At 46.8% G+C, this 24,936-nt stretch overlaps 1 protein-coding gene across 4 annotated transcripts; it reads left to right on the top strand.

Annotated features, from left to right (window-relative positions):
* The first annotated feature begins 139 nt into the window (after positions 1–139).
* On the top strand, positions 140–18,869 carry pdcd6 (programmed cell death 6). Of its 4 annotated transcripts, none has more exons than XM_030349136.1 (6): positions 140–488; positions 4,248–4,309; positions 11,572–11,616; positions 12,826–12,996; positions 13,949–14,058; positions 18,660–18,869. In XM_030349136.1, exons 1-6 carry the CDS (start codon positions 406–408, stop codon positions 18,828–18,830), a joined length of 642 nt encoding a protein of 213 aa, XP_030204996.1. In that variant the 5' UTR covers positions 140–405; the 3' UTR covers positions 18,831–18,869. The 4 variants fall into 4 exon arrangements, with proteins under 4 accessions (XP_030204996.1, XP_030204998.1, XP_030204999.1 ...); XM_030349138.1 differs by having other exon boundaries at positions 141–488; positions 12,826–12,984; XM_030349139.1 differs by lacking the exon at positions 18,660–18,869 and adding an exon at positions 14,857–16,031 and having other exon boundaries at positions 143–488.
* Positions 18,870–24,936: the final 6,067 nt, after the last annotated feature.

Raw genomic sequence — 24,936 nt, 5'->3', positions numbered from 1 at the left:
GGACATTTATTTCATAACACACGATGTTGGCTTTGTACAAAATCAATGGGATACAAATACAACAATATGTTTATTATACCACATCACATCTGTTTGTTTCAATTATGAGCTTGAAGTGGTAGTAAAACGTAAACTAACGGCGAGTGTCTAATAGAACACGCTCACTTCTGGAATAAGTTTAGCATTTTCGAAGTAGAGCCTCCATGCATTTGTAGGAAAAGCATGCCGACCATGATGCAGACAGCCGAGTGACGTGATATGGGGAAGTAGTGGACGATATGCCACGCCTCTCTGCGCGAGGCGGGGACCGACCGCGAGTCAGCGGTGGACTGAAGCCTTCAGAAGAAGCTCGCAGGACGTCTTGCTGGTCCGCACGGCTCGTCTGGACGCAGAAGGTCCTTCAAAATGGCATACCACAGTCCTTACAGAGCACCTCCGACGATCAACGCCCCACCGGACCAAAGCTTTCTGTGGAATATCTTCCAGAGGTGAGTGTAAAGACGGTGTTTCCCCACACACTCACTCACTACTACTATGCTATAGGAGAGCTGTCGTAGTGTAGTAACGAAGCGAAATGAACACCGGGGTTGTGCTTTTGAATGCGTCGAACGAACAGTGGACTTCGTTTCCCCCAAAGTTATGCCTCCCCCCTTTCTCGTGTGTCCCCCAAGTTTGCCTGACGAATTGGGGATATATTGAACGATTGACTAAGGGGTGGAGGTCGGAGACGAGGGTGATTTCCCCCCATAGCCCCTGGTTTTCTACTATAGCTTCCTGGAATGAGTGAAAGACTAGTTGGGACTTAACGTAGTAGACATTAGGGCAACCATCCGTCATGCAGGGAAGTGATTAGAGATCCGCAACCAGGGGAGTTAAAATCTGCAGATTGACTCACACACCAATCACAGCCAAACTCGACTGCAATGGGATCCACGTCATCAAGCTCATTGTCTTTACATTTCCATGTCCTTAAAAAAAAAAAACCTTGACACGTCGGAGGCAGGTGACGGGTGTTGACGCCGATGTCAGCTGATTGTAATTCCGTTGGTCGTTGATTTGTTTTGAAACAAGTAAGAGGTCGACGTGTGTCATTAACTGCTGATGAGAAGGTCACACAGTGAGAAGGGGGGGGGGGGTCCATAGTATGTGGATAGTATGCTATGGAATTATGTAATACTGCAGAGTGCTTGGTAGTGCTTTGCTTTCTTACAACATTGGGATGCTGCGGGCATCGCAGGACCCAGAGACGCCTTACAAATTATTTATGAGGCGTGCAAAAAAAAAAAAGCAGAAACCCATTGAGAACCTCAGGGTCTTGCCATATATCTCCCTTGCGCTGACTCAGGTGCATGGGAGAACCAGCCTCTCTCCTCCTCTGTATCTTCTTTTGGGTTATGGCTTAATTTTCAGCCGACACTCTTTTTTTTTTCTGCTTTCACTCTCTAGTCCTAGAGTGATGAACACCACTCCCCTGGGAGTTCACAGACACTGATGCCTCCATAAAAACACCCAGTCCTCCTGCTCAGCGCCTCATTCCGCATTCTGCTCGCGCCTCAGAGTACGCAATTTGGCACAGGAGCGCAGGAATTCCCTCGGTCATGTGACATTGGAGCATGGAGTCATTAGTGCGTGGTCAAAGTCCTGGCTTTCCCCTCCCACTCGATCTCTCTATCGCACACAACAAGGCGATCAGGGACGGCTCATGATGACTCACCGACGTACGGCAAATGACTCACCTATGTTGCGTGTTATAAGCAATCCACGCCATTCGTTTTGCGTCATGCATTGGAATTCTGTCTTTTTTTCCTTCCTTCCTACCTTTCTTACTGGCCTATTCATGATCCCAGTGTTCTTCCATTTGTAGTGGACAGATTCGTCGATGGTGTTGTTGTGTAGCTCCATACAGAATGGACAGTATGTTGTCCTTTCTAAATTTATATCTATGTATTGTGTAGAGATGACGATGGGAATTCCGTTCCTTGAACATACTTTGAATTGATTGACAATGGCATGACAAGAATACTGTCACACCCAGTACTCAACCAACAATGTCAGCATACCTAAATACAGCACCTTTGTAAAATCAACCCAGCAGTTAAACATACATTTTACGAAACGACTATTAGAACAGTGTTTACAGTGAAACACATTCCTTTCTTCAATAAATTCTTAAAATACGGAAAGAGCAGAGAGATCTATGGGTTATTCAAATACTGGAGCGACTGGGAAGGGATTCATGCCTGTTAGACGCATAGAAATCTACAGCATAGAAGTGGCGGCCTCCTGTGAAGTACACCCCTGGAGCAGACCTACTGGGCTGGGAAACCCCATATTTTTTTTCCAGGCTCCATGGTGACACAGCCTCTCCATGAAAAACAAAGAAAAGTTGGGTGGAAAACGACCTCACGGTTTAGTTCCGCCTCCAAAGCACTTTTCCAGACCGATTCCTTCAGCGGAAACTTTGAATCGCAGGGAAATGTTGGCGACAGTAAACCACTGTTGCCAAAAGCACTCGGCTGGGGTCTGCTTCTGCTACAAACGTACAAGATGCATCTCTCTGACAACAGTAGGGCAACACCGGCAGATGGTGGCGGCTTTTCGCTTCAGGCCGAGCTCCAACCATAATGATTCCCTTTTATTCTCACGCTCTTTTATTTATTTTTACACGCGTAGAAAAACCGGCAAGGTTAGTTGACTCAGGGGGGGGGGAGTGTGACAGGCTGACTGAGGTTGCGAGCGAGCGAGCGATTGAATGAATGTGCAAGTGAGCTAGGGGCGGGGTGGGGGGAGTGGAAAAGGTGGAACGCCTTCACATGCGTGCATGCACAGAGCGGGCTTAGAGTCAATCCATCTTTGTTTGGTCAAGGTTGAGCCCCCCCCCTTCCCCCTACCCACACTGCCTATGCTATTAACCTCCCCGCGTCTCCCCTCCCATGCCACAAAGCTATCCTTTTTATAGAGGTGTCGCTCCAACCCAGCACGGACCCCAAGGGACAGCGGCTTATTTATCTTCCTTGGATACCTTCCCATTTTGTTTAGTTAGGTACGGGGGGGGGGGGGGGAAGCAGCAGCAGCAGCGATCAGTACCAGGAAGAGGGGATACTGGGGGAGTTTAACACCAGACACGTGCAGAGGCGATGGCGGGGAATAACCCGCCACAGACGGCCCTCGGGAATCAAACCCACCCCCCGTACCGAGTCGGTGCTTGGGTCGCAACAAAATGGTTTGTTTTGTTTGTTTTGTTGGATTGAGTTTCTGTGACTCTGACTCGTTCCCATAAGGGGCCAGGTGGGCCAAGGGAGTGTTGCTACGAAACCACTGAGTCACTGGAGGGTTGACTCAGCCCCAATTCATAAACTGGTTGGATCAGAGGGCCGCCCACCTCCTGCATGTGTCTTTGCAGGAGGTACGACTGGTGTCCCTGACACGAAGACCTCAGAGGAAGACGGATTATGAGTTAAGCCAGGCTTGTTCTGGTCCTTTTTTTTTTTTTTTGTGAGGCAAAAATCTTTTCACTTGCAAATGGACGTGGAAAAAGTGGATTATATGGTTAAGAAAGCTTGTTAGGAGGCTTCTAGGCCACTACGGTAATTAGCCTACATTTAAAAAACAAAGGCACAATGTGTAATTTTTCATTGATTTTAATTGGATGGTTTTGAATGGGAATCTTTATTGGGGCATTTTGCTAAAAAACGTCTACCGCCCTAAGGATTTAGGGCTCTTGTTATCTAAGGTGTGAAAGAGTCAGAGCTAGGGTCCTGAAATCCTCTCCTCCCTACAATGTAGATGACGATATCACTGCTGCTCTACTGGAGTCTATTTCTACCGCTGTGTGTGTGCGTCTCTGGTCTATTCTATTTATTTATTTGTCGGTCTGGCTCCCCTTCCCACTGCAATAAACAATTAATTGAATGTAACATTTTGTCATTTTACAACAAACCATAGGTTTATCGTATGGATCCCCACCTTTGTTGCATCTTACAGAGTAGAGACACACAAGCGCACATGCAAGAACACACACACACACACACACACGCACACACGGAGAGTGCCAGCCACACAGGCAGTTTCGTGTGTCGCTGCTCCTAGACCATTCAATCATCCACAATGGGCTGTAAACGCTTACACGGGTCAGGGGGGTATAGCATTTCTCTTTGGCGTGTGCAGACGTCCACACTCATTGTCTGTGTATGTGTGCAGTCATTAACGGTGGCTGTATCTAATCTTTTTCTCCCCCCCTCCCCTAGGGTGGACAAGGACAGGAGTGGAGTGATATCGGACACTGAGCTTCAGCAGGCCTTATCAAATGGTAATCAACGTTGCCTCCCTCGTCGCCCCCTTTCACCCTATGACTTTGCTTTTGGTTTTGCTTTGCTTTGGTTGTTTCTGTCATACCTTCTCCTTCCATTGTTCCAGCTCACCGCCTTTCTCTCTCTTCCACTGTCTCACTCTCTCTCCCTCACACTCATGCTCTTTATCCGTCTCCTTCTTTTTCTGTCCTGACCTCTGTCCGTCCTCGGCAGCCCCTTCATATTTCGCATTGTCTCTTCTACTATGTTGTTATCTACTGTTCCATTAACTTATGCAAGCTTTTAAGATCCAGTGAATCCATGGTTTAAGCCGGAACTCAAACACGATGAGTGTTTTGGGCTGAGAGTACTAGGATGGAGGAGGGTGTTACGACCCATGGTAACTTTGTGATATCCTTTTTGTATCGTTGATGTGTTTAAGAGATTTAGTGAGCGACGTTGTATATGAAGTCGGCCAGTCACCGTGGCGTTATACTCAGAAGCTTAACCTGTAGTGTATAAGCGTTATAGTGAGCTACGTTGTATATGTAATGACCCAGTCACTGTGGTGTTATACCGAGAACCCTCACTCGGGAAGCGGACATCAAAATATACCCCAGCTCAGACGGAGCTCCACACATCCACACACCGTTACATTATACTATTGGTGTCCGGGAAGCCCAACCCCCTCTCTCTCTCGGAAGCAATCATAAAAAAATAAACTGCTTCCAGATTAAGCGTCCACATTCCCACATACCGTGGCGGTATACTACAAGTGTCAGAGAAGCATAACCCTTTCTCGGTCAACTCCTGCCCAGGTAGAGCTCCACACACCCACAAACACCTCTTTGCCATCGTCCCTTCGTCAGGAGAACAATGTGTGTAATCTTTCAGGCACATCAGCGTCACGAAGATATTTTAACCTGTGCTCGATTCAGAGTAGTTGTGAGTGGAGTGTTTTGGGGAGACTGGCAAAAACATAGGATTTTACACCTGATTTCTCTTAAATAAGGTCTCAGCTTAGTACAGTGACAAAATGTCAAAGATTACCATGCTCACGATCATACAAGTAATTTTACCAAATTTCAAGCAAAAGAAAATAATAGTTTTTTATTCACTGGCTCTTTAAGCGTCTCCACTTCTGTCTAACAGCTCAGCTCGTTCTCTCTCGCTCCATCTCCCGCCTTCTCTCGCCCCCTCCCTCTCGATTCAATCCCCCCACTCCTTCTATGTTTCCTTTTTGGCCACAAACAATCACCGTCTGGATTGGTGTTCTATTTTGGTCCCAAAATGGCCAATGAACTGTTCAATGATTACAGGGCCTTTTTTCCTCCTTCCCAATCCAGCAGACATGAAGCAGGCAAAGCCAGTCAAGGTAGCTTAGAAAGGAAACGCATCGTTTCGTAGTCCATTGTGTCAGACGGCAGAAAATGTTTCGCAATGTTGTTACCAACAACAGCGGTAGCAGGCTCCAATACTGTAAACACTATGCGACGGATCAGGACCTAATCATCTAGCAGCCTCTGTGGTATAACCGTTTGTCTCTTCTGAAGAAGAGAGGTTATTTGTTATTGAGCTGCTAGCTCCAATAGAGATGGGAGCACACAGTGTTATCTGAAAGCCAAATGGTTTTAAAAAGCCTGGTTCTTGGCTATAGTACACACTGTAGCCGTGCACTTTGAGAACGACAACATTAGTAGTGTTGCAATTATGTTTGAGTCTGCCTTTTAGTCCTCATCTAGCAAGGCCATCAAAGGTTTTCTTATTGAGTGAATAAAATAATGGGAATGGAACCACTGAAGGAAGTTGGGCATATTGAAAAAAAAAAAAAAATACGCCTCAGCGAGAGAGAGATGAAAGGCCCAGCATTAAAGTCTTGTGCTAGTTCAGGGACGCTGCTTCAAAGCAGCCTCGCTAGTATGAAACGAGGGCTGTGCTGCAGCCTAATCAGTGCTGCTTGACGCTCGCAACCCTGCCCTAAAACCGGGTCATCGGGCTTATTGATCTCTAAACGAGGTTAATTAGAAATCAGCGTTGGGCCCCATCGCTGAGGAGCCGGAGGGGGGGCTGAGATGTGGCACCTGTCCCGCGAGGCGGCCGCCATCATGGGCGTCTGGCCATCAGCACCGTCTTTACGGAAGAACGAAAAGGAAAACAAAGGGGCACATTGATGCGAGTTGCTTTGAGTGTTGGATGAACATACACACAAGGTTATGTTGCACATTGGGTCTCTTGGGCTAACGCCTAGAGCGTTAGCCCGCTCAGAAGGGAAATAATAAACCGGGTGGGATGGGAGTCCTTGGCCCCGGTAGAAAAGTCCAATTTGCGCGGTTCACAGGAGTCGCTGCCGTCGTGACAGGGAGGGCTTGATGGTCGACCGGACACCTCGATGATACACGAGCACCCTGCTGCCTTAAACGGCAATTCAGGCCACTGTTCCTGGTGTTTCTGCTTTCGAAGGATGCAGTTGTGGGGCTAAGGCTCTGTTAGAGGAAGTGTAGCCCACGGGTCAAGTCGATTATTATTTTTTTCTCAATGGGAGGTTGAAATGTCTTGTTTTTTTTTGTGTGTGACAGGCTTTCTTGGAGTCCATGGGCTGCTTTGTAGAAGGCTTTTGGACAGGTTCTTTATTTATTTATTTTTGCTCGGAAACATCCCCATTCTCTCTACAATGAGAGAGAGAGAGAGAGAGAGAGAGAGAGAGGGAGAGCGAGAGCGGGCGAGGAAGAAAGCAGTGTTTGTGTGGGGCAGTGTTGTAGGGGAGGCGGGGAAAGAAGCTGTTATCGTTCTGCACAGAGGCTCTGGCTCAGCATGGTGATAAGCCTGCTGTGTGTGACTACAATTATGGATCTCAGTAGAATTCAGATTGTTAATTGTTAGATTATCAGTGTTTGCGTTTTGCATGTTTTAAGTATTATTTATGCATCTGTGTTTGTGTGTATGTTTGTGTATGATGTATTTTGTGTTTACTTTCCTTTGGGTTTCCCTGCCAAATGCAAGCAAAGAATCTCATGCACGCTCATGTTTTTTCATTGCATACGCGTCGCATCCTTCTCCCTGTGCAGCCGAATGCAAAACGTTTACTTTCGGCACGCTCGGTCGTTCATCTGTCAATATGTGCATGCGTGTTCATACTGCGCAGTTCTCTCTCTCCCTCCCTTTCCCTCCCCCACACCCCCCCCCCACCCACACACCCACCCTCCCTCCTGCGACCGTCGGCACGAGCCTGCGCCAAACACAAGCCGGCTCTCCCCTGCAGTTAGCCTGGCCAGCCAAAGGCACCGGCAGCGCACGGCATGCACCCATCCCCGCCTGCAGTGCTCTTGTCTGTCCGCAGCACGAAGGGCACATGCACATGGACACATGAGTGCACGTTCACTCACTCACTCACTCACTCACTCACTCACTCACTCACTCACTCACTCACTCACTCACTCACTCACTCACTCACTCACTCACTCACTCACTCACTCACTCGCTCACGTACTAGATCACTGGACCTGGACTGGACTGGTCCATCCCTTCATGCAGTCCTCCTCATTAATGTCTCCCCTCCTCTCCTCTCCCTCTGCGTGTTTGTATTCTGACGGGGGACTCTGTTTCTGCATCCTCTCCCACCTTAGCTCTCTCCTAAGCCTGCCGTGTTCTGGTTTCTTCATCCTCCCCTGAATACGTTCTTCCTTCACCCGTCAGCCGTCCCCTCGCTCCCAAATCCAGATAAGCCCCCCGGATCCGCCGTACCACCCCCTGTTCATCTGGCGGTCACCTTTTCTTGACTTGTTAGAGGACAGTGTTGTTTTTGTGACTTGTTTTTTTATTGTCTGCCTCGCCTGATCTTTTTCAATTTTCGGAGAAAACACATGGTCTGTAGCATCCTCGCCCAGTGGTTTGTTATGAAAAAAAAAACGGACACAAAATATGAAAACAAGCCGCCCATACTGGCATTTAGTGGTCTGCTTCATTTATGGAAAACAGTGTTTTTCATGACTAACGTTTCGTTTCCATCTCCCTCAGGGAGGTATGGCATCATCTCCCTGCCCGCTGGGCCCTCTCTCTGTCTCTCTCTCTGTCTCTCTCTCTCTCTGTCTCTGTCTCTCTTACTCTCTGGCTCTGTCTCCATCTCTCACTTGCCTGTCCGTCTGTCTGTCTCTCTCTCCTTTTTTCCTTCTCTCTCTCTTACTCTGTCGCCTCTCTCATTCTGTCCCTTCTCTCTCTTCCTCTCTCTCACTCTGTTTGAGGCTTTCTCTACCCCTCCCAGCCTGCTTGCCATTTATTGCTCTCACACTTCTTGTAATAATGTTACCTTCAATCCAATTTCGCTCCCTTCCTTTCTTAACCTCCCTTTTCCTTTACCGCTCTGTCCCTTCCTCCATTGGTCCTGAACGGGAAGCAGCCTGCCCCCATTGAAAAAAAATTATGTGTGTGTGTGTGTGTGTGTGTGTGTGTGTGCCCCTTCGCACCCCTATTTCACAGTGACACCACTATATAGCCAACACAATATACAGAGAGCAGCATTTTAGCCTCCCCCATTCCTAGCCGTCATCAGATTTATGCCTCCCCTTAGCTGGCTCTGTGATTGGACGAGGGGCCGTCGCAGTAAACCTCCCAACCAGAGACAAGAGGGAAAAACGACTCTGTCCAAATTATTGGAAGCAAGGGGTAGACAAAGTAGTCTGACTCAGGCTCGGCCAATAAGACGTCTTGTTTTATGTCTGTCCTCTGGTTGAAGCTGATGATGCAATGATAGAAATGGAGGCCACGCTGAAATGGGTCGATAAAACGTCAATGAAACATCATGAACGATGTGCGGGGGGGGGGGGATTATGATGAAGTCAATACCGGAGTCTGTACTGTATGTTCCTAAAATAATTGAGTAAGTTTTACTTAGGCAGCGAAGCGTTTTCCCCCCTCCGTCTGTTCGCTGCCTGCCTTATCGATCAGGGTCTTCACTCTACAGACTCCTCTTCTGTTTGTGCTGACTAGTGGAGTGGCTTCCTCGGCAGGGGTGTGGTGGCCGTTCTAACGCTCATCCAGTGAGGAAAGGGTCTTTGTAAAGTGGAAGGTGGAGACGAATAGGTGCCGGCAGGGATGTTGTCAAAATGAAATGGAAGCTTATAATAGACTGGAGCCTTCTCCCGTCTGTGAAAAAAATGGAGAATCAAACGGCGTGACGGAAAGAAGACCACCTGTCTTTATCCTCGAGGATTGAGCGGGGGATTCTGCGTTCATATGCTGTCTTGATGGACGGTTATACCGTACCAAACATAATGTCTCAACGCGTACAGTATCACGCTTTTATTTTCCAAACGTATTCGGTGTCGCGCTTCTAATGTGGAGAAAACATTGTTGGGTGGAAACGGATGTAGATGTATTACTAATGATTTAACTAGTGCTTTGATGACTGTGACATGAGTCAGCAATGAGCCAATCTTATTATTAGTTATCTGGCTCAGTGGATTTCCTGCTCCAGCTTCATGCAAAACCCTTTCCCAGTGGTTTACAAGTCAAGGTCAAATGGCTACCGTTGTGAGTGGGGAGGGGGTTAGGTTAAGGTGGCCTTGTTAGTAAGCGTTTGCATACATTGGCCTTTGGTTGGATTTGGCCAGCCATTCACTCAAGGGCCTGTGTGCATGATTGAGCCTACAGACATTCCTTACATGGATCAGCAAGCGACCACAGCCTTTGCAGGTGTGTCAGTCTCTGCGCCCCGTTTATTTCCACACATTGCCCCCCCCCCCCCTCCCCAGTTGGCGGTTGGTGCCGGCAGTGAGTAAGGGCAGTGTGTGTTCTGAGACAGAGAGCGCCTTGTCACAACACACACGCACGCGCACAGAGTGAAGGCGGAGATGACCTCACAGCTTGCGCCTGGTATGAGGAGACGGCGGTCTGTCCCGGCGTGGTCAGGGCCATTATATTAAACATAGAATGGACTTAACTGACCAGAAGGAAGAAACCGGTTCTCATGTCAATATTATTTATTTAAATATTTATGTTTGTTCCATATACTTGCTTATACTGTGCAAATAGAATCATCAGTGTCCCTGTGAGTGCACTTCTTTCAGTGCACCAGAATCCCTTGGACACCCAGTAATGTATACCCCGGCCAGGGTGTGTGTGTGTGTGTGTGTGTCTCTCTCTGTCTCTATGCTTGTGTCTTTGTCTGTGGAGAAACATCCCATTCATAAATGCTGTTTCTGCTTGGTATTCCCTTCAATGTTGTCCTGGTCTTGCCCTTTTTTGAACTCCATATCCCGTGGGCTAGGTCCCTCCCTGGTATGTTCTAGTGCTTCATTTGGACGTCTCGGCTGCTGCACCCTCTTTCCCTATCGAAGTGGACAGATAAGTGTGGTGGATTTAAAAGCAGTGTATCGCCCAGGGTACAGAAACTTAACAGGATGATTAGAGGCAGACTATATATTAGCTTCTGTTATCTGCAAGTCCAGATTGTCCGCTACATAAACGATGTCCACTCACTTTTGCAGTATTACCGCTCATGGATTAATAAGTGCTTAAACTCGAGTTGACCCGTGTCACGGGGATACATGATGTAATATAACAACATGGGAGTACAAGAATATGTATTTTCTTCTCTTGTTCGCTCCATTGGTCATGGTGGGAAATTACCTACCCACCCAGAACTATGGCTGGGGTGATAAGCATGCATATTTATGATCATGTTAGTCACAGGGAATTTTACATTATGTAGAATATACAGTATAGTCCATTTTCAAGCTTTGGCTTTCACTTCAATATTCTGGTATTATTATTATCTCAGACTTAAGTCCAAAACGTGATTATATTTAATGCACAACCCGCCCCTCCATCGACTATCTACCACTGACTCATCCCTCATGCTGCACAGAACCACACAATGTGGTGAAACCACGTCACCATGAGATTTTGCGATACGACAAGATGGTTACCTACATAATGGAAAAATATGGTGTGTGACATGACCACTGTAAGGGCGGCTTTGGAATGTGTTCTATTCTTAGAGCGGTCCATCGTCGTGTGTGTGTGTGTGTGTGTGTGTGTGTGTGTGTGTGTGTGTGTGTGTGTGTGTGTGTGTGTGTGTGTGTGTGTGTGTGTGTGTGTGTGTGTGTGTGTGTGTGTGTGTGTGTGTTGCACCAATGAGGTATTTTCTGACCAGCATATTGCTGTATGACAGTGTGTTACAGAATGTGTTATAATATGGTTGTGTTACTGTGTGTGTGTGTGTGTACGTGACCGTCTACCTCTATGCTAAATGTGCTAATGAAGCCGGTGTCTCTCTTTCTGTCAGGTACTTGGACTCCCTTCAACCCGGTGACGGTGCGCTCCATCATCTGTAAGTAGCTGCTGGCATTCCAACAGCTCGACCAGCGCCTGCAAAAACCGGCTTTTGTCCCCGGCCCCCTCAGTCACTTCCTTGTTTATGTTTATGCTCCCCATGGCAACCGGCCAGTGTCATTGCTTTCAGTTTGTTTGTGTTCGTCCGAAACAATCGAATGGAATAAACAAAGTCCCGCATCCGTTTGGGCTCTGGCAGAGGGTAGATTGGCAGGCGTTTGGTGATGCGGTGGTGAGGTGAAGGGGGGGAAGGATGTGGGCGGAGGGATTGTGGAAGGTAGACTGTTCCAGAAGGGCTTGGCGACTCTGAGGTGTCTCTTGACACGGTCTCTGTGGTATTGATCTGTTGACTGGCAACCTCGCCAGGGCCATCACGGACACTTTGAGCAGTACTTCGTTGTTGCGTTTCCGTCGAGCCAGACGCACCGGTGCATGCACGGTTACCAACGTTACCGCAGTACACAAGTCAACCCGTGGAGCGATTACTGCTGCTAATTGGCTGAATTCGTCTGCATGTGGTTCCACCACCTGACTCTGTTTAGAGGAATTTGGAGAGGAAAAACGTTTTTTAGTGCCTCTACAGCCATGCTTGGCTAAATAAATGTGTTCTCATTGTCTCTCCCCTCTCTATCTTTTGGCCACTTTAAGACAACCAACTTCATTATTCTCATTATTTAACTTTCAAAATAGGCTTAGGGTTGTCAAATAGGAATGAATCTCCCTAAAATTCTGAAACTTCCAGACTGATCTATAATTACTTGTGCCACCAGCCAAGTTGGATAAAGTTGACAATTTTTTCAAACAATTCAGGCTTACGAATTCAAACAATTGCCTGGCCAGGGGCCGGCAGATTATTCCATTCTGGCCAGTGCAAAAACACAATTCTAAGAGTTAATTTCAGACCTTGTTCCCAGATGTTCCCTTCTGCTTGCTGTATGAATCCTGATATATCCTGTATTAAACAGTCTCCCTTGTGCTTTGGTGTAGCACACAGTCCCTTTCTGGGCCTAATGGTGATGTGTCATGTACATAATGTCATGAAGCTGGTGCTAATGTGACACTCAGCCTGGGGATGACAGTGAGGTTCACTCAGTGTTATGTCATACTTTGATGTTTGACTCTCTCTCTCTCTCTCTCTCTCTCTCTCTCTCTCTCTCTCTCTCACTCTCTCACTCTCTCACTCTCTCTTTCTCTCTCTCTCTCTCAGCCATGTTTGATCGGGAGAACAAAGGCGGAGTCAATTTCAACGAGTTCGCCGGCGTGTGGAAGTACATCACGGACTGGCAGAACATCTTCCGCACCTACGACCGCGACAACTCGGGCTTCATCGACAAGAACGAGCTAAAGCAGGCGCTGACTGGATTCGGTGAGCATCAAAGTATGACGCATTTAACTTGAGGTCACGTTTGCCGTGGAGTGGCGGAGGGGTCCCGCCACGGCTGTCTCTGGTACCGTCTGTCCACCTCCCTTCTCCAAAGCAAAAGAATCACACTTGCCGTGTTGCTTTTGTTTTGTGTTGTTGTGACTTTTGTCTTTGTTAGTGTGCGTCCAGGTCTGTCTTGTTGCATGAATAGTGATGGAGTATAAAAACTTTTATCCTATCATTTTTTGCACGTGACTTTCTCCTTTTTTGTTATCTGTGTCTGATTATGTTGTGCCAAATTGCTGAATAATATTAAAAAAACAGAACGGGTATTTGAAAAATCGAATGAGTTAGTCATCTACCGGTAATAAAATGTATTTTAAAATTCTGATGGAAATAATCGGATAATTATACTAGAAGCCTCTTAATTTACAAATGCCTGTGTCGTGCTTGGCTGTAATGCTCTTAGCCTTTTTTGGAGTTTGGAAACAGAGAAAGCCTAGTTCTTGAAAATTGGGTGGAAAAGTAATTACGCTCAGCTTAATAAACAGGAATTTCATGAAAACATTTGGGATAGGGGAACTCTTGCTGTTTAATAAGCTTGGCGTATTTATCTGGACTACTTCAGCCAAGATTTTTTTTTTTCAACATATTACACGTTTTTGTTATTTTCATATCAGTGATTGGCAGAAGTTAATTTCAGATACAAAAGAATGCCGCAGACGAAGCCTTTATCAGCCATACAGCAGAAATACAAAGCACACACTCTCTTTCTACATTACTACACAAAATCCCCAATCTTGGTGGGGTTTGAAATGCAAGTTTCCGTTGCAGTTAAAAAATACCAAAGATCGTGGAAATGTACCCACACACTACATGCATCGATCCAAGCAACACACGTGTACTTATAAGCGATGCATGTCTCAAGTGTGGTGGCTCAGTTGTGTTTGAATTGTGTCCCATCCAGGCTACCGTCTGTCTGACCAGTTCTACGGCACGCTCATAGAGAAGTTTGACCGCCAGAGGAAGGGACAGGTGGCCTTCGACGACTTCATCCAGTGCTGCATCGTACTACAGGTGAAGAAGACACACTGTTTATTCAGTATAAATCATTGTACATCATATATATGTACGAAATATGCTACTCGTATGCTTATTTATTTTTTGAGGACTATGAGCTTTTCCCTGGGCCCGTACTTCCCTGTACAGTTGTATTATTCGATTTGTCCTCTAAATTGTATTATATTTAGGCCTGCTTGTGCTCTACAATGACAGCCTCTTAATAGCGATCTGTCTGACCGGAAAAACCCGTACACCGACTGTATGTTATCAGCAGAACCAGAAAGGATTGATGTTTGTTTGATTGGTTGATTGGTTGAATGCCTCTAGGCTCCAGCTGATTGGATTTGTCAGAGTAAAACAACATAGATGTTAAAAGTTCCATGGGAGGACTTGGTAAGAGTCCCTGCTCTATATTATCCTATCCATAACTAGTATGGCAGTATAGAGAAAAAATATATAATATAATAAAATACAAATATGTGTAATCATGAGGTTCAAGCCTCTCTCCATTATGATGGCGTGTTCACATAAATAAACAAAAAAGCATCATCAAGATGAAGTAGAACGAGATAGGCTGTTGCTTCCCAGCCGTAATCATCTTGGTTCAAAACCCAATTTCCGCAATCTCCCTGTTGTCGTCCATAAGGCCAGACTAATCCACAAAAAGAAACGGAATGTGATCTCACCGAGGCGTGGTCCTAGCAGGCCGGACGTCTGCAAAACACTGCGTTTTCACGGAGTTTCTCCTTTTTGCGGGTCCCTTGCCGGGTTGGCCCGTCACCGCGCTAACCACCGCTCCTCGTGCGTCCACAGAGGCTGACAGACGTCTTCCGCCGCTACGACACGGACCAGGACGGCTGGATCCAGGTGTCCTACGAGCAGTACCTGTCCATGGTCTTCAACGTCGTATAACGGCACCCTGAGAACCGCGGGCGCACACAACAAGGAGCACAACTGGACACAACCGTGCCAAAGCAAACGGCACCCCCCCCCCTCCTCCTCATCCATCCTCCTCTTCCTCCCCCCGTACCTCCTTATGCACAACTCTACAAGATTCCTTTTATTTAAAACATTAACGTTTTCTTTCTTTTGTACGACCTCCTGAATCCGCAGGCCGTAAGTCCATGTTGCAGCAACTGAATGGTTTACACGGTTTGCTGATAAACTTTTAACTCCCGAGAGAAAATAATAGAAACGTAATAAAAGCGTTGGATTCCTTCCGAGACATGCAGTGCCCCCCCAAACCCCCCCTCCGTCCCATCCATCGCCTCGCAGTCTTTTTTTTACGTGATGTTCGATCACACATCGGGAATCTAGTGGATGCCCTGTTATTTGCAACCTCGCCATTACAACATACAGAATATTATTGATAACGGCTACATTTTTATTTATTTTTTCCTTATAGAAGAGAAAATCTTGTAGTGCTTATTTCAAGACCAATTTGGTTAAAAAAAAATAAACGGGGGGTGTGGGGTAGTGGGTGTTCCGGCTGAGGAACCATTAAGGACAATACTCTGTCGGTCTTGTCCTCCCAATGTCCATTGTCGATAACGGTTGTTGGATGTCTTAATTATTGTTATTCTTACAAACAGACCTGACTATCTGTGCTTACAGTATACATGAATTGTATTGTAAATATCATTTAGGGTGCATCGCATGCTTTTTCGGGTTCAACCCCCAATGTTGAAGCATGCTTCCTCATTTTTCCGAGATTTACTTTGCTCAAAGCCATGTTTACAAAAACTGTGAGAGCAGGCGATGACCTGCTTTGAGATTCACTGACATGCCAGCTTACATGCCATATATTTGTATAAACGTATTTTTAACCAGTAAATCCATCTATATGTTAGAGCGATTCATTTTAGGTTGTGAATAAGCATACGGTTTTCGTGTGGCTTATTTATGTGCATGATGCCTTAAGAGCTGTTAAAAATAAAAACACAAGCAAAAGAGGAGTCTCTTTTATTAAAAAAAACAATTAAAAATTGCTTGTATTTGATTTATTTGCTGTTCTAAGTAACTGGGATCATATTGCTGCCTAATATACATATTACTGACTCCGCTGTGACCTCTGCTGTTCGCCTGAAGAATTACATCAAGGAGTTGTACTGCAGAACATTCTTCTTGACTACCTCCGTCCGTTGACTGATCCCCATTGACTTTGAATGGGGACGGACGCGCAATGCATTGTGGATCCGTCCGTTCCGTTGGAGCCTTCGGCTCCGTCAAAAAGTTGAAAAAATTTCAACTTTTTCGGCAGCGACGGATCTGTCATCCAATCAGATCACGTATCCAAATGTAAGCACTGTGACGCGACTCGGGCTCTGACGATACTGGAAAGCGGGAAAGCGGGTCATCTTGCATCGCAACTAACAGGAAGAAGCGGGAAGAACCCGGCGAAGCGATTTGATTGGCTGACGGATGCCTCTGCAAAGACTACTCCCCCATCCGTCAGCCACGCCTTCCCACGTTCGTTGACTGACGGTGCAGCGGGCACGAAGCGCGCCATGCCCACTGCACCGTCAGTCAAAGGACGTCGGAAGGCTTGGCTGACGGATGGGGGAGCTTTCCGGGGTCGTCAGAGCCCGAGACATTGCACACATTTGCATACGCGATCTGATTGGATGACGGATCCGGCGCTGCCGAAAAAGTGAGAAGGGTCCAGCTGCAGGCTTGGGCGTTTCCGTCATGACACAAGAACGCCCTCTAGGCGTTCCTGGTAGCGTTTCATCGACCAATCACGAGGTGTTTCGAAAAGCATACTGGGTTTCGCAAGGCATACTGCGCTTTCCTTCCTTAATGGCATTTTTTCCCCTCTCATTAGATTTAGGCCCTGTTCACACGAAGCCGATTTCATGGCGAAACCGCAAAGGTCTTGTACAGTTCGGCCTTCCGTACACACGAAGCCGGCGAATCCGCTGACCGAAACCGCAAACTTCTGAAACCACCCTCGGAGGTGGTTTCAAATCTACCCGGTTTCGTTTTGGATTCGTGTGTACGCCTGAAACCGACTGAAACCGCAAACCATGACGTCATCGCCCCACCCCTCGACATTCTAGCCAATGGCTCTTAAGCCCGCGGAGTCTCAGAAATCACATGCGAGCATGCGCATAAGGGCAGCCTTTATGCGCATGCTCGCCTCTTCTTCTTATTTCATTTCTTCTGGATTTCTGTACCAGAAGAGGCGCCCCTTATGGGCCAGGAATGTGTACTACAGCGTTTCTACAGATCTACCCGGTTTCGCTTGGCTTCGTCTTTACGGAGATACTTTGAAACCGGATAGATCGAAACCGTAACGGTTTCGCCCGTTTCGGCTTCGTGTGAACGGGGCCTTAGCAATCATGGAGCCCCCACTTGGTTAACGTTAGTTCTATGCTACCCGTACTTGAAACTGCTGTTTGAGAAAATCTAACTAGCGAATGTTCCGGATGTTGACAGCCGTGCGAAGAAGAAGGGGTTTGATCGTTAATTCTCCCGACGATCGACTAAGACAACTTAATCGAATGCCCATCCCTAGTCGTCACGAACACTGGTTCGTCATTTAAAAGATTAAAAATGTTAGCCTAGCCCCACCTGTTTTATACATGTAGAAACGCCACTGCCTATTCCAGACCCATTCAAATGAGATTTTAAAACACACACCTATTAAAAATGAAGTCATTGGCATGAGATGTACGGCTAACCAATGGCATGGAGGCAGTCGGCGTGTCGGATAATCATAATAAAATTCCAATAACACCCCTTCCCCCCAAATCCAGAATTTGCAACAGAAGTCGTCAAACTATTATTTGAACAACCCAATTAAAACTCAAACTATAATACATTTCAGCAAATAGCTACTTAACCAAATACCTTATCATAATTGTTACCCCATACCCCAGAAGCTCCTGTTGATATTTACAATGATCTGACATAGAAATAGTCATTAATAATAATCACAGCGCCCAAATATTGAAATGGTTAAACCTGCACTATAACTTTTCCACTAGAGCTAAGAACTCTATTAAACAAGAATCTACTATTTCAGAACTAGAACGTTTTCAAGAATAATACGCCGATCAACAAGTCGTTCCATACAGTGAGTTGTTCACGATAAAGCATTTTCATTTGTTCTGATTAACCTTTTGACATTAACAGTCATCTGAAAATGGTGCAGCCACAACTCAAGTCACTAGAGAGGCTGCTGATAATATCAGCCTACATAATGCAGGTTAACACCCTTCTATTAGATTCGACCATCTACATCCATCTGGCTGGGTCTGAGGCTGCTATGGTTTGCTTCGTCACACTGACTGGACACTAACCATCTAGAACTGCTTGATAAGGTCTAACGTATCTAGAGGGAAAACAATCATGGTCCTTTTTTCGCCCCGCATGAGACTACATTAGAATCAGGTGAGCATTTTGTTGCAAGCTCATCCATGCTTCCTCTACTTTACTTGGAATGTTATTTTGCTTTCCGATGTAAGTTGCGCACTATCCTTGCACATCTTTCCATTTCGTTAGTAGCGTACGTCTTGTGTCCCCATGACTGCATGTTGCACGGCTCTAATGAAAAGCGACAAATGAAAAGACACCGATATGCAGTCCCTCACGCTTTTCCTTCCCTCCCCCAGGAATCCATCTGTGCCGCCCAGTTGATAACCGAGGACGAGGGCTTGGGTCGGCTGGCCCACACGGTGCAGGTCTTGGTGGACCTCGCGCCGAATGCTGCCAGCCACCGCCGCGCTAGCAGACCGGAGCCGCTAGGGGCGGACAGGCTAAGCACTGCTCCATCCTTCTCTTAGCTCCATGTCGTCCACTGATTTTGCTGCCATCAAAAGGTCAAAAATGGTATCCCAAAAAAAAAAAAATCTAACTTTTTTAAATAAAACAAAAACAAATGTGTTCCCTCTCCTGGAACCGTCACCTTATCGTGGTGGAGAGGTTTGCGTGTCCCTGTAAACCTGAGAGCTGTGTTGTCGGGAGCCTTGTGCTCCTGGTAGGGTCTCTCATGGCAGAGTGGTCTCAGGTGAGGGGCCAGACTAAGAATGGTTCAAAAAACTCCAATGAAGAACGAAAAAAGAGGAGATGTGACCCGGCCCGGAGGAAGCCCGGGGCCCCCGTCTGGAGCCAGGCCCAGACGGAGGGCTCGATGGCGAGCGCCTGGTGGCCGGGTTTGCCACGGAGCCCGGTCGGGCACAGCCCGAACAAACTACGTGGCACCCCCCCTCTCTTCATCCCATGGGCCCACCACCTGTGGGAAGACCCGTTGGGGTCGGGTGCGCAGCCACATGGGTGGCAGCGAAGGTCAGGGGTCTCGACGGACCAGACCCGGGCGGCAGAAGCTGGCTCTGGGGACGTGGAACGTCACCTCGCTGTGGGGAAAGGAACCGGAGCTTGTGAGGGAGGTGGAGCGCTATCAGTTAGATCTGGTGGGGCTTACCTCCACGCACAGTCTCAGCTCTGGTACCGTACTCCTGGATAAGGGTTGGACTCTATTCTTCTCCGGAGTTGCCGAGGGCGTGAGGCGCCGGGCGGGTGTGGGGATACTCATAAATCCCCGGCTGAGCGCCGCGGTGTTGGAGTTTACCCCGGTAGACGAGAGGGTTGCCTCCCTGCGCCTAAGGGTTGTAGGGGGGAAAACTCTGACTGTTGTTTGTGCATATGCACCAAACAGCAGCTCAGAGTACTCGGCCTTCTTGGAGACCCTGAATGGAGTCCTGTATGGGGCTCCAGTAGGGGACTCCGTAGTTCTGCTGGGAGACTTCAACGCCCACGTGGGCAACGATGGAGACACCTGGAGAGGCGTGGTGGGGAGGAACGGCCTCCCTGATCTAAACCCGAGCGGTCGTTTGTTATTGGACTTCTGTGCTAGTCATGGATTATCCATAACAAACACCATGTTCGAACATAAGGGTGCTCATAAGTGTACCTGGTACCAGAGTACCCTAGGCCGAAGATCGATGATCGATTTCGTGATCGTGTCATCTGACCTGAGGCCGCATTTTTTGGACACTCGGGTAAAGAGAGGGGCGGAACTGTCAACCGACCACCATCTGGTTGTGAGTTGGATCAGGGAATGGGGGAAATTTCCGGATAGACCTGGTAAGCCCAAACGAGTAGTGCGGGTGAACTGGGAACGTCTGGAGGAGGCCCCCGTCCTAGGTATCTTCAACTCACACCTCCGGCGGAGCTTTTCTGGCATTCCTGTGGAGGTTGGGGGCATTGAGCCGGAGTGGGCGGTGTTCAAAGCCTCCATTGCTGAAGCTGCGGTGGCTAGCTGTGGCCTCAGGGTCTTAGGCTCCTCAAGGGGCGGTAACCCTCGGACACCGTGGTGGACACCGGTGGTCAGGGAAGCCGTCCGACTGAAGAAGGAGGCCTTCCGGGATATGATATCCTGGAGGACTCCTGACTCGGTTGCAGGGTACCGACAGGCTCGAAGGGCTGCAGCGGCTGCTGTGTCGGAGGCTAAGCAGCGGGTGTGGGAGAAGTTCGGAGAGGCCATGGAGAAGGACTTTCGGTCGGCACCAAAGTGTTTCTGGAAGACTATCCGGCACCTCAGGAGGGGGAAACGGGGAACCATCCAAGCTGTGTACAGTAAGGATGGGACTCTGTTGACCTCAACTGAGGAGGTCGTCGGACGTTGGAAGGAACACTTTGAGGAACTCCTGAATCCGAATAACACGCCCTCTATGTTGGAGGCAGAGCTCGAGGTTGATGGTGTTTCGTCGTCAATTTCCCTGGTGGAGGTCACTGAGGTAGTCAAACATCTCCGCAGTGGCAAAGCCCCAGGGATTGATGAGATCCAGCCAGAAATGCTAAAGGCTCTGGGTGTTGAGGGGCTGTCATGGTTGACACGCCTATTCAACATCGCGTGGGAGTCGGGTACAGTGCCAAAGGAGTGGCAAACCGGGGTGGTGGTTCCCCTGTTCAAAAAGGGGGACCAGAGAGTGTGTGCCAATTACCGGGGTATCACACTTCTCAGCCTCCCTGGTAAAGTCTACTCCAAGGTGCTGGAAAGGAGAGTTCGGCCGATCGTCGAACCTCGTATTGAAGAGGAACAATGCGGTTTTCGCCCCGGACGTGGAACTACGGACCAGCTCTTCACTCTCGCAAGGATCCTGGAGGGGGCCTGGGAGTATGCCCATCCGGTCTACATGTGTTTTGTGGATCTGGAGAAGGCGTATGACCGGGTCCCCCGGGAGAAACTGTGGGAGGTGCTGCGGGAGTATGGGGTAAGGGGGTCTATCCTCAGGGCCATCCAATCTTTGTACTCCCAAAGCGAGAGCTGTGTTCGTGTTCTCGGCAGCCAGTCAGTTTCGTTCTCAGTGGGTGCTGGTCTCCGCCAGGGCTGCGCCTTGTCACCAATCCTGTTTGTGATATACATGGACAGGATATCGAGGCGTAGTCGTGGTGGGGAGGGGTTGCAGTTCGGTGGTCTGAGGATCTCGTCACTGCTTTTTGCAGATGATGTGGTCCTCATTGGATCATCGGCCTGTGACCTTCAGCACTCACTGGATCGGCTGGCGGCCGAGTGTGAAGCGGCTGGGATGAGGATCAGCACCGCTAAATCTGAGGCCATGACTCTTAGCAGGAAACCGGTGGATTGCTTACTCCGGGTAGGAAATGAGTCCTTAGCCCAGGTGAAGGAGTTCAAGTACCTCGGGGTCTTGTTCGCGAGTGAGGGTACTATGGAGCGTGAGATTGGCCGGAGAATCGGAGCAGCGGGGGCGGTATTGCGTTCGCTTTACCGCACCGTTGTAACGAAAAGAGAGCTGAGCCGCAAGGCAAAGCTCTCGATCTACCGGTCGATCTTCGTTCCTATCCTCACCTATGGTCATGAGGGCTGGGTGATGACCGAAAGGACGAGATCGCGGGTACAAGCGGCCGAGATGAGTTTTCTCAGAAGGGTGGCTGGCGTCTCCCTTAGGGATAGGGTGAGAAGCTCAGCCATCCGTGAGGAACTCGGATTAGAGCCGCTGCTCCTTTACTTAGAAAGGAGTCAGCTGAGGTGGTTCGGGCATCTGGTAAGGATGCCCACTGGGCGCCTTCCTTGGGAGGTGTTTCAGGCACGTCCAGTGAGGAGGAGACCTCGGGGAAGACCCAGGACTAGGTGGAGAGATTATATCTCAACACTGGCCTGGGAACGCCTCGGGACCCCCCCGTCAGAGCTGGTCAATGTGGCCCGGGAAAGGGAAGTCTGGGGCCCCTTGCTTGAGCTGCTCCCCCCGCGACCCGACCCCGGATAAGCGGATGACGATGAGGATGAGGATGAGGGTTACCCCATATGTTTTTTTCATGACGACCAATAAAAAACGACAGTGTTACCCCTTGTGGTTTTTTTCATGACGAACAAAGAAAAACAACAGTGTTACCCCTTATATTTCTTTTTATGACGACCAATAAAAAACGACTTATATTTTATTTGACAGAGACAACACTGTTTTTCCTTTTTGTTTTTTTTCATGACGACCAATAAAAAACAACGGTGTTACCCCTTATGATTTTTTTCATGATGACCAATAAAAAACGACAGTGTTACTCCTTATGTTTTTTTTCATGACGACCAATAAAAAACGACATGATTTATTTCATGACGACCAAAGAAAAACGACAGTGTTACCCCCTATGTTTTTTTTCATGACGACCAATAAAAAACAACAGTGTTACCCCTTAAGTTTTTTTTCATGACGGCCGATAAAAAACGACAGTTACCCCTCATGTTTTTTCCATGTTGAATAAATATAGACAGTGGTACCCCTGTCAACATTTTTGCGGGGATCCGAACCTGAGCTGTTTAGAGTGTTAACCTCCGAACTAACCAATGCACCATCAAGACACCGAATAAAATCTAAAAAAACGACAGTGTTACCCCACATATTTTATTTGACAAAGACAACAGTGTTACCCCTTATGTTTTTTTTCATGACGACCAATAAAAAACAACAGTGTTACCCCTTATGTTTTTTTTCATGACGACCAATAAAAAACAACAGTGTTACCCTTTATGTTTTTTTTCATGACGACCAATAAAAAAAAAACAGTGTTACCCCTTATGTTTTTTTTCATGAAGACCAATAAAAAACAACAGTGTTACCCCTTATGTTTTTTTTCATGACGACCAATAAAAAACAACAGTGTTACCCCTTATGTTTTTTTTCATGACGACCAATAAAAAACGACAGTGTTACCCCCTATGTTTTTTTTCATCATGACCAATAAAAAACAACAGTGTTACCCCTTATGTTTTTTTTCATGACGACCAACAAAAAACAACAGTGTTACCCCTTTTGTTTTTTTTCATGACGACCAATAAAAAACAACAGTGCTACCCCTTATGTTTTCTTTGATGAATATCGACAGTTTTACCCCTTGTGTTCATTTCATGACGGCCGAAAAAAAACGTCAGTGTTACCCCTTGTGTTTTTTTTCATGACGACCAATAAAGAACAACAGTGTTACCCCCTATGTTTTCTTTGATGAATATCGACAGTTTTACCCCTTATGTTTATTTCATGACGGCCGATAAAAAATGACAGAGTTACCCCTCACGTTTTTTCCATGTTGACAAATAAATATCAACAGTGGTACACCTGTCAACGTTTTTGCTGGGATCTGAACCTGCGCTGTTTAGAGTGTTAACCTCCGAACTAACCAATGCACCATCAAGACACCAAAATAAATCTACACGATGGTTATACTTGACTTTATAATTCGCATGAAATAGAGATAAGAGTCTTCCAACAGAAGACATCAACCGGACATGAAGCCCGGTCTCCAGGGGGTTAGCTCACAGCTCTCTCCACTTCCCACTGAGATATGTAATTTATTTAAGTCTGAGGTTATACATGATAGTGCAATAGACATGATAGCATTACGTTTAAAATTAAAGATATTGTGTTTTCCACAGAAATTGAGCCACAGTCTCCATTGGGATAGGTAGAGTGCACTCCACTGCACCACTGAGGCGATGACAATACACAAAAATCAATCATCTATAAAGATGATATACATGACATTAAAATGTATGTGTGTATTTCTATTATTTCCCTTACGTTTTTTTTCATGACGACCAATAAAAAAACTACAGTGTTACCCCTTATATTTTATTTGACAAAGACAACAGTGTTACCCCTTATGTTTTTTTTCATGACGACCAATAAAAAACAACAGTTTTACCCCTCTTGTTTTTTTTCATGACGACCAATAAAAAACAACCGTGTTACCCCTCATGTTTTTTTTCATGACGACCAATAAAAAACGACAGTGTTACCCCCTATGTTTTTTTTCATGACGACCAATAAAAAACAACAGTGTTACCCCTTATGTTTTTTTTCATGACGACCAATAAAAAACAACAGTGTTACCCCTTATGTTTTTTTTCATGACGACCAATAAAAAACAACAGTGTTACCCCTTATGTTTTTTTTCATGATGACCAATAAAAAAAACTGTGTTACCCCTTATGTTTTTTTTCATGACGACCAATAAAAAAAGTAGTGTTACACACTATGTTTTCTTTGATGAATATCAACGGTGGTACCACTGAAATCGTTTTTGCGGGGATCCGAACCTGAGCTGTTTAGAGTGTTAACCGCCGACCTAACCAATGCACCATCAAGACACCGAATAAAATGTAAAAAAACGACAGTCTTAGGCCTTATATTTTATTTGACAAAGCCAACAGTGTTACCCCTTATGTTTTTTTTCATGACGACCAATAAAAAACAACAGTGTTACCCCTTATGTTTTTTTTCATGACGACCAATAAAAAACAACAGTGTTACCCCTTATGTTTTTTTTCATGACGACCAATAAAAAACAACAGTGTTACCCCTTATGTTTTTTTTCCATGAAGACCGATAAAAAACAACAGTGTTACCCCTTATGTTTTTTTTCACGACGACCAAT

This window comes from Gadus morhua, chromosome 23 (assembly GCF_902167405.1).
Source record: "Gadus morhua chromosome 23, gadMor3.0, whole genome shotgun sequence".
Lineage (NCBI taxonomy): Eukaryota > Metazoa > Chordata > Actinopteri > Gadiformes > Gadidae > Gadus > Gadus morhua.
The sequence above is the reverse complement of the archived record's forward strand: the minus strand, read 5'-3'. Positions and strand labels throughout refer to the sequence as shown.